This window comes from Podarcis gaigeae (assembly GCF_964106915.1).
Source record: "Podarcis gaigeae genome assembly, chromosome: 7".
Lineage (NCBI taxonomy): Eukaryota > Metazoa > Chordata > Lepidosauria > Squamata > Lacertidae > Podarcis > Podarcis gaigeae.
In genome coordinates this window covers 60,753,616-60,767,549 of record NC_139683.1, presented here as the reverse complement: position 1 = coordinate 60,767,549, position 13,934 = coordinate 60,753,616, and the positions used below count along the sequence as shown (strand labels likewise).

General features: G+C 41.3%; 1 protein-coding gene across 3 annotated transcripts in view; it reads right to left on the bottom strand.

Annotated features, from left to right (window-relative positions):
• Window positions 1–13,934, bottom strand: part of JARID2 (jumonji and AT-rich interaction domain containing 2) — a 184,673-nt gene that overhangs the window by 8,067 nt on the left and 162,672 nt on the right. For all 3 annotated transcript variants that reach the window (XR_014566286.1, XM_083747150.1, XM_083747149.1), the window contains exons 8-13: window positions 11,189–11,685; window positions 6,444–6,536; window positions 5,416–5,534; window positions 3,581–3,651; window positions 2,327–2,441; window positions 48–153 (exon numbers count right to left, since the gene is read on the bottom strand). Coding sequence is in view for 2 of the 3 variants with exons in the window: in XM_083747150.1 (XP_083603276.1) it covers window positions 48–153; window positions 2,327–2,441; window positions 3,581–3,651; window positions 5,416–5,534; window positions 6,444–6,536; window positions 11,189–11,685 (1,001 nt within the window). In the remaining variant the exon portion in view is untranslated. The remainder of the gene's footprint in view (window positions 1–47; window positions 154–2,326; window positions 2,442–3,580; window positions 3,652–5,415; window positions 5,535–6,443; window positions 6,537–11,188; window positions 11,686–13,934) is intronic.

The window sequence follows — 13,934 nt, the reverse complement described above, 5'->3', positions numbered from 1 at the left end:
GACACCACGAAAGAAACTGCCTAGTAACAAACCATAAAGCAACTCACCATGACGTTACTTTCAAGCATTTCCAGCCCTGGAGTGCCATTGGCTTGCAGCAGGGTGTGTACCACTTTGTCAAGTTTTTTCTCCTCTGCAGCAGGAATGCAATACCTGTTCATTTTTGACACAGAAGGGGGAAACAAAGGGAGTATTTATTCCATGCTGCCAAAATTGACATCACCAAAGCTGAGAGCAACATGAGAACATACAAAGAGCCCTGCTGGATCAGATCAAAGGCCCCTCTGGTCCAGCATCCGGTCTCAGGTACATATAGGAAGCCTGGACCTGAGTGCAACATATACCAAGTGCAACATATATGTGCAAAATATACCAAGAGTTTGCAAATTTGAAAACAAGATCAAACTTCAAAATAACACAGCAAGGAATAATTGTGGCGCTACAACCACTGAATATTTTATCAAAGATTGGAGCATTAAAAGATTTGCCATCTCTACATGTATCTGACTCCATTTCTCTCAAATATTGGGCGTGAGGAAAAGGAGAAATAGAACCGAGTTTGAACTCACAATATTTTGAAGCTCTCACCTAATGAAACTACAACCAACATATCCTCTGTTGGTTGAACCTAACGCTGACACCTGACTGCTTTTTAACATCCCATAACCACCAATAAGAGCTGTCCCACACATCCCATGTCAGCAAACTTGGGCATGCTGCTGAAGTACCCAAGAACAGATAGGGATTTGTAGCTGATCCTGGCTCTTTGGAAGAGAATACCTGCGTGGCACACATTTCCAAAGACTGGATTTTATCATTTGTATGACCAACTTGCAAGGGTATGCTAAAAAAACCCCAATGTAAACCTAAAAGATGAATGTGTGGTGGGGCCCCAATATCAAAGGCTCCTTTTTGACAAATATCTGTAAACCATGTCTGAATAGCAAAGACACATTCAGGAGTATTCTTCGTGGCCACTCCAAACTGCAGGCCTCTGCTCTCCTAAAGCTGTGCAACATTTTGGACTTTTTCCAGAGGACATTTGAAACTCTTTTATTTGAGCTGGCAGAAGCCATTAGCTGGGTAGCCCTTGGTTCAAATCTCATGTCGTCCCTGAATGCACTTCGCACTTGGGCAAGCCACACTCAGCCTTCCAACTGTATCACTGCAACAATAATACAACATCCTTGTAATTACTGAGATAATGTATGTATGAAGTACATCTTAAAGCTGAGGCTTGTACAAACTACCACTCCCTCCCTTGCCTATGGGAAAAAAGAACTGCCTCCTAGTGATGAGACAGGAGGTCCCCCCCCAACACGTTTATTTTCCATTTAGGCTAGAAAAGTTAGGTGTAAGTTTTTATGGTACAATAGAAGAATGCTGCCTCTCACATAGGGAATACCACATGTTACAAATCTGCACTGCATCTGGAACCCCTCTTAACCCTCTGAAAAGCTCTTTAGGGTGTTCTTGATCTTCTCAAGCCAGTTTGGCAGAGGGGAAGAAGATGGAGGGGGGCAGGATTGGTGCCTCCTTACCCAAGTACGAGAGAACACATTCTACTCTTTGAACAGGATTTTTGGATCCAAGAGATTACATATAGGGAGTGCACGCTGGAAACATTTTTTACGGCCTAGTAACTTTGGAGGACGCGGGTGACGCTGTGGGTTAAACCACAGAGCCTAGGACTTGCCGATCAGAAGGTCGGCGGTTCGAATCCCTGCGACGGGGTGAGCTCCCATTGCTCGGTCCCTGCTCCTGCCAACCTAGCGGTTCGAAAGCACATCAAAGTGCAAGTAGATAAATAGGTACCGCTCCGGCCGGAAGGTAAATGGCGTTTCCGTGCGCTGCTCTGGTTCGCCAGAAGCGGCTTAGTCATGCTGGCCACATGACCCAGAAGCTGTACGCTGGCTCCCTTGGCCAATAAAGCGAGATGAGCGCCGCAACCCCAGAGTCGGCCACAAATGGACCTAATGGTCAGGGGTTCCTTTACCTTTACCTAACTTTGGAGGCTTATTTGCACGGCATTTGCACCAAATGGATTTTTTGCCACATTTCTAGGTTGCGTGTGCTGAACAAGGGTCAACTTGATCTTTTTCTGCTTAACTTGGTATTTTCTGGCTTTTTAGAGTTTTAGAATCTTTAGGAAAACAATATTTATAGAAGAAGGTTGTAGTTGGGCAGGTTGAGGTGCCATGAACCGCGATGGTGTTGAGGCAGTAAAGAGTAAGACACTGCATCAGGATCACCATAGAAGCTGATGTGTAACTTCCTGAAAGCAACAGTGCAGAAGAGCAGAGAGGTTCACTTGGGATTCACTTACCAAATGCAGTCAGCACCAGTGTGTAAGTAGTCTATATATGGAAGGTGATTTTGGTCTCGAGACCAGCATGAGGTAGAAAAGACCATGCCAATATTTAGCCAAGGAATTGTCACTCCTAAAGCAGTTTAGATCAGAAGCAAAACACAATTAATAGGGAAAAGGTATGTTGAAAACCACACATGTAATTTGTGCTGATACTTGAAAATTTAAATCTTTTGATTTCTACCAGAAATAAGATTACATAGTTAACAAAAGAGATGTCTTTCATCTGATTATTTGGATACATTTTTTCACCCAAGCTCCTATTTTTTCACGGCATCACTATGCTGCCGATCACACATGCATATAAATTTTGCTTTCTGCAAATATTCTGGGTGCACACTTGTATTAACATGGGCAAGCTCTAAATGGTGAATTGCTTGGACAAGTGTGGCTCATGAACACTGGTTGCAGCCAGAAAACATTTCCCCCCAGAAAGTTGAAAATGGTGCAGGTAAGCATAGGTATCTCATTATCATCTCTATTTATAGGTAAAATGTAAAAATGCTTCAAAATCCTGCCAGACCTGTTTGACCAGAGATCATGGGGGGGGGGGGGGAGTTTAGAAGAAATGAGTGAGCAACAGCAGTCACTTTCAGCTCTTTGTAAAATGATTATCTAACCCCCAGCCATTATCAGGTAGAAATCACTGAAGAGCCTTAATGAAGAACCAGAGGAATTTCTGCAAATTTATTGGCACAGCACTGCTCCCTGGAGACTGCAAATAATGAAGTTACATGTGCTGATCGCTCACCATATTGACACTAAAACATTATCATGAGCCTACTGAATAATGATGAACAACTGGGAGAAGTAAATGGCCCAAGGTAGAGATGGTCTGCACTACATGCGTACCCCTCCGTCTCACTCTCACCTTTCTTTCTTTCCTTTTTAAAAAATTCAGTAATACAAGACACAGAGCTTAACTGCTACGTTTGGCTTGTTAAGATACAAAACGCACCTTTCTCAGGCTCTCTAGGATAGAAGTGTGTCCATCTGTGCTGAACAGATTGAGGGGTCAATGGGCAGCAGAGACACAAACAGGATTATAAATGCCACCATGATGGGAAGCTTACTGAATATTAATTCATTTTTAAACAGCAGGTAGAGGTGCCCGGCTCCAGGGAGGTGGCAAAAACATGATTTATTCAACACTCTGTGTGAATTCCACAAAAGAGTATGTCTCTTAAACATGGAGAATATAAATGGACTTACCAGGCACAGCACCAAGATGTCGCAGGATGGATCCTGTGTTATTAGGAAGGACTGTTAGGTTCCACCCATGCCTGTTCAAATTAAGTGGTGCACATCGTGATAAGAAAACATCAAATGTCACATTAGTCATTCTTTTATTTACGTACTTGCTAGGGGTTCTGCATTGTTGTGTAGGACTGCAGCCAAAGGAGGAATGCTGTAGGCCTCTTTGCTGCAATTCCAGATTTTGTTTTAAAAGTAAAATTCTGCTTAAAAATGAAATTTCTAGCTCTTTCCTTTATGTTAACAAATGTGTAAGCAGCATTCTAGACCCGGTTGTTCAATACACTTGCTCTTGCCTTTGTGTTCTGGCTAAACTTGCAAAGGTACTAGTGACTGACAAGAACTTGAGACTTCTTGTTTAAATTTATTGATGTAATTTTTTTTTATAAACACGATTAATAAATTGAAACGGTGAAAACATTAAACTACTTATTTTTCTTTCTTTTTTGCTGCTTCACAAAGATGCACCATGTTATTGTTTCAATTAGGTGCCTTGCAAAAGCAAGCAAACAAAAAACCCAGTAATTGACTGGCTCCCAATCCAATGAAACCTTTATAGCTATGTGGGAAGAAGTGTGGCAGGAACTGATGACCGTCTTTCCATGGGATCATAGCTGACACATTTTAGCAGCTACTGTATGGTTCCTAGCCATCTGTTTCCATCCAAACTAAGTTGTGGTTAATTCATTAAACGCATCGTCATTAACTTGCTCACTCAGAAACAGACAAGGTGAACATTAAGGGAAACGTACATGCATCCGGGTGCACAGCATAAAGAAGGCATCGTGTGGATTCAGAAAAAGTCCTTGCCCACCAAATAAGAGGTTGCAGCATTCACACAACCCATTAAGATGCTTATGCTGAACCGGTTGGTTGGGAAAATGTTAATGCTCTGGCTCCTTCAAGCAACTAACTGGAACTGGACGGAAAAGTTAAAGGAGGAATGGTAGGATTCTGTAGCAACTGCCTGCATCCCTTGGAACTTAAAAAGAAATGCAAAAGGTGTAATGAATGTGCAATTGTACAGTTTTAGAAATCCTTTGTGCTAATGCAGGGGGTGCAAAAAGAGGGAGGGAAACAGCCAGGGCTACATTTCTGGTTTACTCCAGCCATGACCATTTCACAAAACTCTTCCTTCTGGGGACGCTATAAATATATGAGCAGCATAACTAAGAAAAGGGATAATAATTACAGAATATGATAAAACACAATACGTAATAAAACACAATAATAAAACACAAAACTTCATAATCTCACATTAAATGAATAATAGCTATCAAGGTGCATTCTGCAAAAGAGAATACAGAAAAGCTGAAAAATGTATCAACGTATATATTAATGCAAACGTATCTAACAAAACGACATTAAAACCAGACTTTCTACCAATGAGACAACCCCTAAAAATGGAAAGCTGTCAAAAGCATGATTGGTAAGGCTGAAGGTGCTTTGGGGCAGTTTTCAATGATATATTTTGTCCTTGCTAGCCCTTTTCCTATGTTCGCAGCTCATATGCCCCCAAGGAAGGAACTTTCCAAAACGTGTTGGACCTGGAATGAGCCATAATTCTAGCAGCCGAAGTCCACCCCCCACCTTACCTGTCAGTAACAACCCTTATTCTGCAGCTGGCTGTTTTGCTGCTAACTGGGGCGCGGTAACACAAGCAGCTACAAATACACTGAGCATGAAACAACATTATACCCAATAATGGTGATGAAATCTGCAACTTAGTGAACAAATTAAGAGGAGCCAGTGCTCTATGGACTACAGGAAACATGTCTCGGAACTCCCATTACCTTGAAAACGGTTCTGATTTTCCCACAGGAAAGCCACTGCCGTGGGTGTTGGTATCCACTTTCCCACAATGCACTGCTACATGGCAGTCCTTCTGTTCCACTAACCTCCAGTACTCTTGCTGTAGGAAAATAAAGTTTTTGTATTAAGATTAGAGGAGAGTGCAGTTCCATTTCCCTGAGTTTAATCTAGGCAAATTCTCATTCCTTGGAAACTGGGCGCCTGATATTTCAAAATACACCAAAAGCAAGCTTTGTATAGCTCTTCCGACAAATAATAATTTCTTAGCTGGTGTTATTACTAAGCCCTGATAAGTGTCAATGCTTGCATTATTAAAAATGATATTACTACCCATTTAGAAATTGCTGCTTGGTCCATTCAGAGAGTAAGTGGTCCTCCAAAGGGGCAATGATTTATAAAATACCTTTGTGTCAACCAGCATAACTTCTGCTAAGGATATACCATGAACTGTTGCCACTGAACCAATGGCTGTATCTAGGATAGCCTGGTTTATGTGGTGGGTTGGCAGGTGCCCAAGGATGGTTATTCCTCGCATGAAAAAGAAAGCCTTTGGAATAAAGTGCTGGTTCACATATGAGGTAAGATAGTGCAGTGAAGCATTGATGTTCTTGAGGTAGGACTTTCTTTGGCAGAAGCCATGCTGATTCTTCCTCAGCAAGCCTTGTTCTTCTTTCTAATAAACTGTTTCACAATTCCGTTTTAAAATCTGCATTTCTGTGTGCTTCTTGCAGCTGCCCTCTTTTTCTTCCTTGACTTCTTGGATCCCAGCAGCAATCCCCCAACACAACACAACACAACACAACACAACACAACACAACACAACACAACACAACACACACCTGCTGTAATCATGGGAATTGTTACAGGGCTGCTGAGTTCTCATGTTACATCACCCAGGGAAATGAACGTTTGTGAATGGTTTGGATCTCTTGTGTGTACGGGGGGGGGGGGGGAATCATCTTCTAGTGGCTAGTTTAATGAACTACCCTGCATTTACGGAACCCCTCACCTCTATTTCAGCTGCCGTAGGCTCTTTGCTGAAGCACATGTTCATGATGTTTCTTGCTGTTCGGTAGAAGGTTGTTAAAGAAACAGACCTTCCCTGTGAACCAAAGCATAAAAAGGGAGAAATTGTGGTTGTGGTTTTCCATCATTAGTAATAGTAATAATGAAAATAATAATGAATAAAGGAAGAGCAGATATGAGTGGCTGGAAATATAGATACATCATGACACAGGGTTATTACACCAACAATATTCCAGATTGCAATTTCTCTCATCTATTGCATGGGCAGCACCAATAAAAAATAGACACAACATTATTAAGAAAAAGTGGGGGAAATGCATAATATATGGGGGGAATTGCTGCAAAATATGTATATGAGGCAGAATTGTGAACAAAAATGCACATTTTTAGAGTTGGCTTTAGAAAGAAAATCACAAACTGGTGTGGAAATGGGGCAAACTGAGCTTAAGATTAGAAAAATGAGACACTGAAGTTGTCCATCACTAACTGCAGACTGAAACTGTAAATGCTCTAAATGGGCTTGCTCAGATACATTTTGTCCTGCATTCTGTTCTAACTTCACATTGCCTGAGAAAGTTGTCCTCTATATGTAAGACTACTGCCTAGGGAAGGAAGAGAAATCAGAATGACTCATTTTAAGGACCAGCGGCTAACTGAGATGCCAATTTAGGCTTATTTTTAAAGGGCGTAGTGTTGATGCTTGCTCACAGACTGGCTGGAATCAGCTGTAGGAAACAACTGCAGACATTTAGAAAATAAAATATATTTCACCAGATGAACTTTCAAACTAGGTAGCCAAAGAAAGACTAACCCCAGAGGTCCAAAACAAAATTGAAAAAGTTGATCAACGTCATAGGCCAGTACAATACTAAAATGTAAATATTTCAATCAGATTTTTTTTTTAAAAAACCCACACAAACACAATAAAGAATCATGAAAAAACATTTCCAATTCATAAACTAGAAGTACATCAATATAACTCAACTGTGCCTTTTCCCCCAAGCAAAGGTGCAGTGATCATGTATGGTTTTCCATTCAGTAAGGGGAGTAATAATCACACTGTGAGCTTAACATTAAAACTTGCAGTCTCACAGTGCTTTAACATGCACAAATGGAAGCTAGCTATTTGTCTTAAAATTCATCTTCATTTTCTCTCTGACTATGAAGACCACTATTTTGTTTTGATGATTACAGATATTTTCCACAATTCATTGAGAACATAAAGACTTAAGGTGCTTTCAGTTACAATGCACTTCTGCAATAAAGGTTTTCCCTGATTTTCAACACTTGGCTGGATCCCAGACCCCAACCTGTTAATGGTGCATGTTGGGGGATGGAAAACACGCTTTGTGGGGGTAAAGAGAAGGCTCATGTGTTACCAAAAGTTTTAAGTTAATTAGTTCAAACTACAGAGTCAAACTTTCAGTAGTTTTCTGCTTCCTTCTCCCAGAGCAAAAACAGACACTACCGAATATTTCCCCCCAATCAAAGTCTTAGCTCAGGCCCACTGACTACACAAAAATGTTGAACTGCCCCATAAAAAATAAAATGCGAAATGAACACAAGGCAATTAAGCTATTACAAGTGCCCATCAGGGGAGGAGAGCTAAGACACTCTTAAATGTCAGAGCTGCATGCTTGTAAATAAAATGAGCAATTTCCTTCCTCTTTTACTGCCCATGTGAACCATTTATTGGGGTAGTCTAACAAAAAAAACATCCTTCAAAAGTGCTATTCAACAGCCATCAAATTTGCGTCTGTAATTCAGGGTTTACAAAGACTGCTCACAAGCACAGAGAAACAGCTGTCTAGATTTAAGGAGTGCTTGCTGTGGGGTTTGGGTTTTTTTGCCAGACAAATAAAGGCAGAAATTATCATCAAGAACTGGTTACTATCGGAGAAAGGTGGCAACCCTACCTCAGGGCAGAAGTTTTCTCAACTTTTTTTAATAAAAAATATTAGTCATAATTGATCCGATTTATTAGTTCTTAAATTTTTCCTCTGGGCATAAAGCATCATCCAGGGGAAACTCTCACTTTCCAGCCTTTGTCTGAAATTACATTCATTTGGGAGAAATTTTTCTCACTTTGATTTTATCTATTTGGTTCAAAAGAACACATCGTTGTGAAGGAGATTTGCAATAGTCATCGTTTCAGTGCAAAATATTTCTTCTCTTCCTTGATTCCATCTCAAAACATTTGCACACTTATTTAAAGAATTCCCCAAGTGAAACCCAAATACCCGTCCCAGTTCACATGTAATGTTAAGCCACAGTAAGAAACAAACCATAGTTAGGAATGTGCGATGGCACACTGAAGAATTGCTTCTACTATGCTCCACCCTGCCCTGAGTTGGGAGGAAACAAACCACAGCTTTTGCTTAGCGTTAAGTGCAAGCCAGTCCTCGTGGGTTGTTTCTCTCCAAAACCCAGGGTGGAAACTAAGGTTTGTTCTTGGACTTACTGCCCATAGTTTGTTTGGAAGAGTCATTGTCGGAGAATTTCCTCTAAATAACTTAGCAACTGGAACCTCCTGGGCCAAATCTGGTCCCTTAAGGGGTGATGCTTGACTCCCATCCCAACTATAACCCAAAGGCAAAAGGTAATGTGAGAGGAGTGATGGGCAACAGGAGGAATCTATATAGGAGACTTTAACTTCACATTTCTCCTAGTTGATATATGCAGGTTACAGATTCTTTGCATACACTGTCTCACTTATTTCATGTGACCTAAGCTCAACTAACTTAGTCTGGGATCCAACCCATGACTTTAGGAGAATTAGGAAAACTGGGAGCCTACCCCCATTAAAATATATATATATATATTGCCAGATAGAATAATGAATCCCCTTTATTTTGTGACACAATAAAAATTCTTTACATGGGAAGCCAAGCATATGGCTTGATCATGATTTGCAGTGCAATTTTGTGTGGTTACTCATAAGTAATACCTGACTTACTACCAGGTAAATGTACAAAGGATTTTTAATACCACGTATTTAGTTCATTTCTCTCTTTTTCTGCATGAGTTTAGCAAAACAAAACAAAGCTATTGTAGTCTGACTACAAACAATTTGACCGAGCAGATTTTCTTTTACCTCTAGCAGAAGTGAAAGACTGACTCCAATTGCAGTATTAGTTTCCTATGGAATTTGCTGACAGTGGCAGCACTTCTGGCTGGCATTAAAAATATGCACTTTCAAACAGAAGTAGAAGATCATAGCTTAAGTATATAAGATATACTGTCAAACTGATTGTGGACTAAAAGGCTTTAATTCAATTAAAAAACAACAACCCTCAGTCTCAATTAGACATCCACAAGGGAACTGAAGAGATCTGAAGGAAAAGGCTTCACAAATAAAAAACCTCCCCCAAACCTAAGGTTTTATCAAACTTAGGTCCATTAATTTTAATGGGTCTACTCTTACTGTACAAATTTGATAAAAGGGCGGTGCTCATTGTGTTCATTCTTACAGTACTTTTACTTTCACGATGTAATTTTTTATAGACTTGGGAACACTCCTGTAACATCCCTTGGTATAATAAAGGTGTTGCATGAATATTCAGTGGCGATAAATGATTCTGTAAGAGGAAGCATAGGCTTAGTTAAGTAGCCTTAACCTCTGCTGACTTATTCCACACACTCTAGTCCTGTGAAATGCAGCTGCCAGGCATGAGGACTGTCAGGTCGCAGGTGATGGGGTGAGGGCGTCCAATGACCCAGCTAATTTCTAGGCCTGACCGACTACAGGGTGTCAGGAAGAAGGTGTTGAGAAAAGCAACAGGCCAATTTGTTTCACGGATAAACATATTACAGCAAGAGCTATCAAATGACATTAAATCATAATGAATACATTCCAAGTGGTAATTGAGTGTATATTTTAACCTGGTATTTAAGTTTATAAAGCTGTCATGGGGTGAGGGGGCAGATTCTTCCAAGGTCTGAACTCTCGCGGTTTTTAACTCCATTGCTCGCTATCGCAAGCCCTGGAAATTAGACTGCTTGAGCTGATCATAGGCAGGCAAATGTCAAGAGCCTACAGTGTGGTGTTGTGGCTGGAGTGTTGTGTTTGGACATGGGAAAGCCAAGCCCATTCCCCACTCAGACATTAAACTCGCTGGGTGGCCTTGCACAAGTCACAGCCACACAGGCTCACCTCACTCCCAGGGTTGTAGAGAAGATAAAGTAAATTAATCCTTTGCCCAGACCTCTTGAGGAAAAAAGGCAGGAATACAAATGCGGTTAATATAGAAGTAAACAGAATCTGGCACAGGAATGCACAGATAGGCCTCCATTCTTGAAGACTGACAGCCTCTGCACAGAGGCACCAGAAGTTGCCAATTTCAGGCAGCACCTGATTCCTGTTTTGCAGCGAGAGGAGAAAGAGCAGTGATGGAAAAAGCAGTATGTGCCGGGCACAGGCACCAGCGTAATAAACACCATATTTCTTTCTCTCTTAGCAGCTCAGCTTCACTCACTAAATCCAACCTCACTAACAATTACACAGCAAGCAGCGGTTGCCAGCTCCTGCTTAATAGTGGGGAGGCTGCCAAATCAAATTGAGTGGGGGAGTCAACATTCCTCTGCAAATGGATGTGCTCAGCGTCAGGAGGAATAAGCCTTCCAAACCACTGTTTGCACTAAATCAGAGCTGGCAACTGCGGACAAAAATACTGTTTGCATTTTGAGTTCCACGTTCTAAGCAGGGCCAACGGCAAGGCTTCTGCTTACCTTATATACACACTTGTGGAGGTCACTGAGAACGCCTTTGTCTTCCTCCTCTTCCTTCACGGTCTCTTTTTCCTGAGAGAAGAGTCGCCGCCGGCCCGTTTTCTGTGGGACTTCGACTTCCTTCACCTTGTTCCGGAAGCCGTTTTTATGAACCACGCCATTGATGAGTCCGTTTTTGGGCTCATACCGGGGGAGAGACTGGAATTCATAGTTGTTCTCCGAATGTACCTCCAGGGGGCCTTTCCTCTTTTCTAGGACCTCCTTTTCAAAGAGGACTTCCTTCTCCAGTCTCTTGTGCTCCTCGGCAGAGAGGGAGTCATAGGAGAGTAAGTACTGGCAGTACGCCTCCTGCAGCTTTGCTAACCTGTCCTGTGCAGTTTTGGGGATCCGCAGCAGGTCTGCAAGCTTGTTCCATTTCTTGAGGTCAGTCACTTGCTGCATGCCCCCCATTTCGTTGATCAGTTGGAAAAAGCAGGCCAAATCCAGCTCACATCCTCCTGGGTGTCAGTGAAGTGGAATGACAGGAAGGGAAAAGGAGGACATACAGGGGGAAGAAAAAACATGGTTAGGAAAACTGACAGCAGACTGCATACAATCCAGGCCTACTTATTGTGGAAGTGGCTGCATCACTTTGGACTGTAAATAGGAGCAAGACTGAAAACTCATCTGTGCAAACGAATGAAGAATAAAGCCCCTCAATATAGAAAATCAGATGTCAGTGTTATTTCTGGACCATCCGTCTTTAAAAAAAGGGAATCGGAAGAAAAGCCACTGCAAAATCACTGGGCTTTTGTAGTATTCACTGCACTTGCCTTGTGATTTGCCACCCCACCTGCATCAAGTTTCAACTGCCTTTGGGTAGCTTTCTAAATGGCAAACTGTGCCACATAGGATGCTCTCCCCCCCCCCCCCCATCATGTGAATATTGCTTTCTTTCTCTCCTAGCCTTAAAGGCACTTTAAAGCTAAAAAAAGGAGAGAGTTGTTCTTTTTTGCAAATACCATTACAAACGTCTGCAGTCAAATTAATGCCCCCACTGCACCACACAGATCTGCTTCAAACTGGATTTGAGGTCACTGTTGTGGTAACTATTAATATTGTGCTACACACTCTACAGAATGTACTTTGTGCCCCCTGTTTCCTATCTAAAGATATTACGGTTTCTTGATCAGCATTTATGCAATATCCAGGATCGATCTGTAGTTACTGCATTTATCAAGCAGCCATGTGATGCAAACACCAGCCCAAAACCTCCATAGAAGCTCAGATTTATCAAAAGGTTAATTCATAGGTTGGTGGACTGCAGGTTAGTGGGTTCTATTTTGCGTTTAAGTGGTGCTGGAAGATGCACAAACAGGAGCTTGGTACAAAACATACACTCAGAATTAAAGAGTTCTGAGCCTCCAAATTTGTTTTGAGTACCGCAGCTAAAATAAGAGTTTGCAGTTCTTCCACACAAAAATCCACTTCTGGTTACTCCAAGCTATCTTAATTTCTGCAGCATAGTTTAGGGGATTTTGGTGCCGGGGGTGGGGGAGGCATCATTTTGTTGCTGCTATTGTTAAACATTTGGGAGTCAATTGTTTGCAAGATCTACTTAGCTGGTGATCTATTTAACAGCGAGTCATTCAGCGACAGATCCTGCAGACCTATCTTCTGCCCACCCCTGGAGTAATTAATTTGTGCTCATTATCTGATGTCAAAGTGCCTTTGCAAAGCTGACAAAATCTCTTACTGACAAAAAATGATCATGGAATAATGCTTCAACTTTGGCAAGTCATTGCAGGGAGGGGAGGCACAGAGAGTGGTGTGATTGCTGCAGGTGAAAGTAGGAGTGAGTGCTTTCAGGCAACACAAAAACAGGGCCAAACCAACTCTGGGTTTAATGAGGCTTGGTAGCTTTTCTTGAGCAATTTTATGAGATTTGATCCTTAAGAAAAGGAGGCGACTGCTACGGATTTTGTGCTCGTTGTAAAATGTTCAAGATCAGCAATATGGTAAAGCCTTTTTTCCCAGGGGAATGAGCCAAGGAGAAACACACACACACACACACACACACACACACACACACTCTACATAAAACCCCATTTATCTGCTGGCAAGGGGTAGACAAATACATAGCGTTCTACCTGCCATAAAGATTACAGAAAACCAAAGGACATCTCAGGAGGACAGTATTTGAGATAATAAACTGATGAAAACTCATATTTAATTAGGACATCGCTAAAGGATTTTTAAAAGAAACATGGGTTACAAACCTATCACACATTTATGAAATTTGGTGTGCCATCAGCAAAGTAGCATTTTATTTAGACTAAACAAAGGGAGCAATGCAGTATACAGAACTGTTCCTCAGGTATGAAGTACACGGAAAGCTGTGAGAATTTATTTTATTTTATTATGGATCTTGCTTGAAGTTTGTTTACATTTTAAGGTGGTGGTGAAGGATTTATTGCAGCCATAATTTGTTTAAAACCTCACTATCTATTAAGTTTCATCTTATACAGAGGTAGGCTGGGATAAAAAGAGTAATGGAAGTGTTTATTTCATGTTAGCTAATCACTGTATTCTATAGGAAAAAATCTGAGAAACCTTCCTGAAGGTTTTGTATGAAAAGGGGGAAAGAAAGTCCCTTCCAGCACCATTTCATTAGTCAAATGATATGATGGAAAACTACAAATGTCCAATCTAACGCTTGAGCTTCTAGTTTTAATTAAAAACAGGTAGCACTTTTTACAAGAATCTG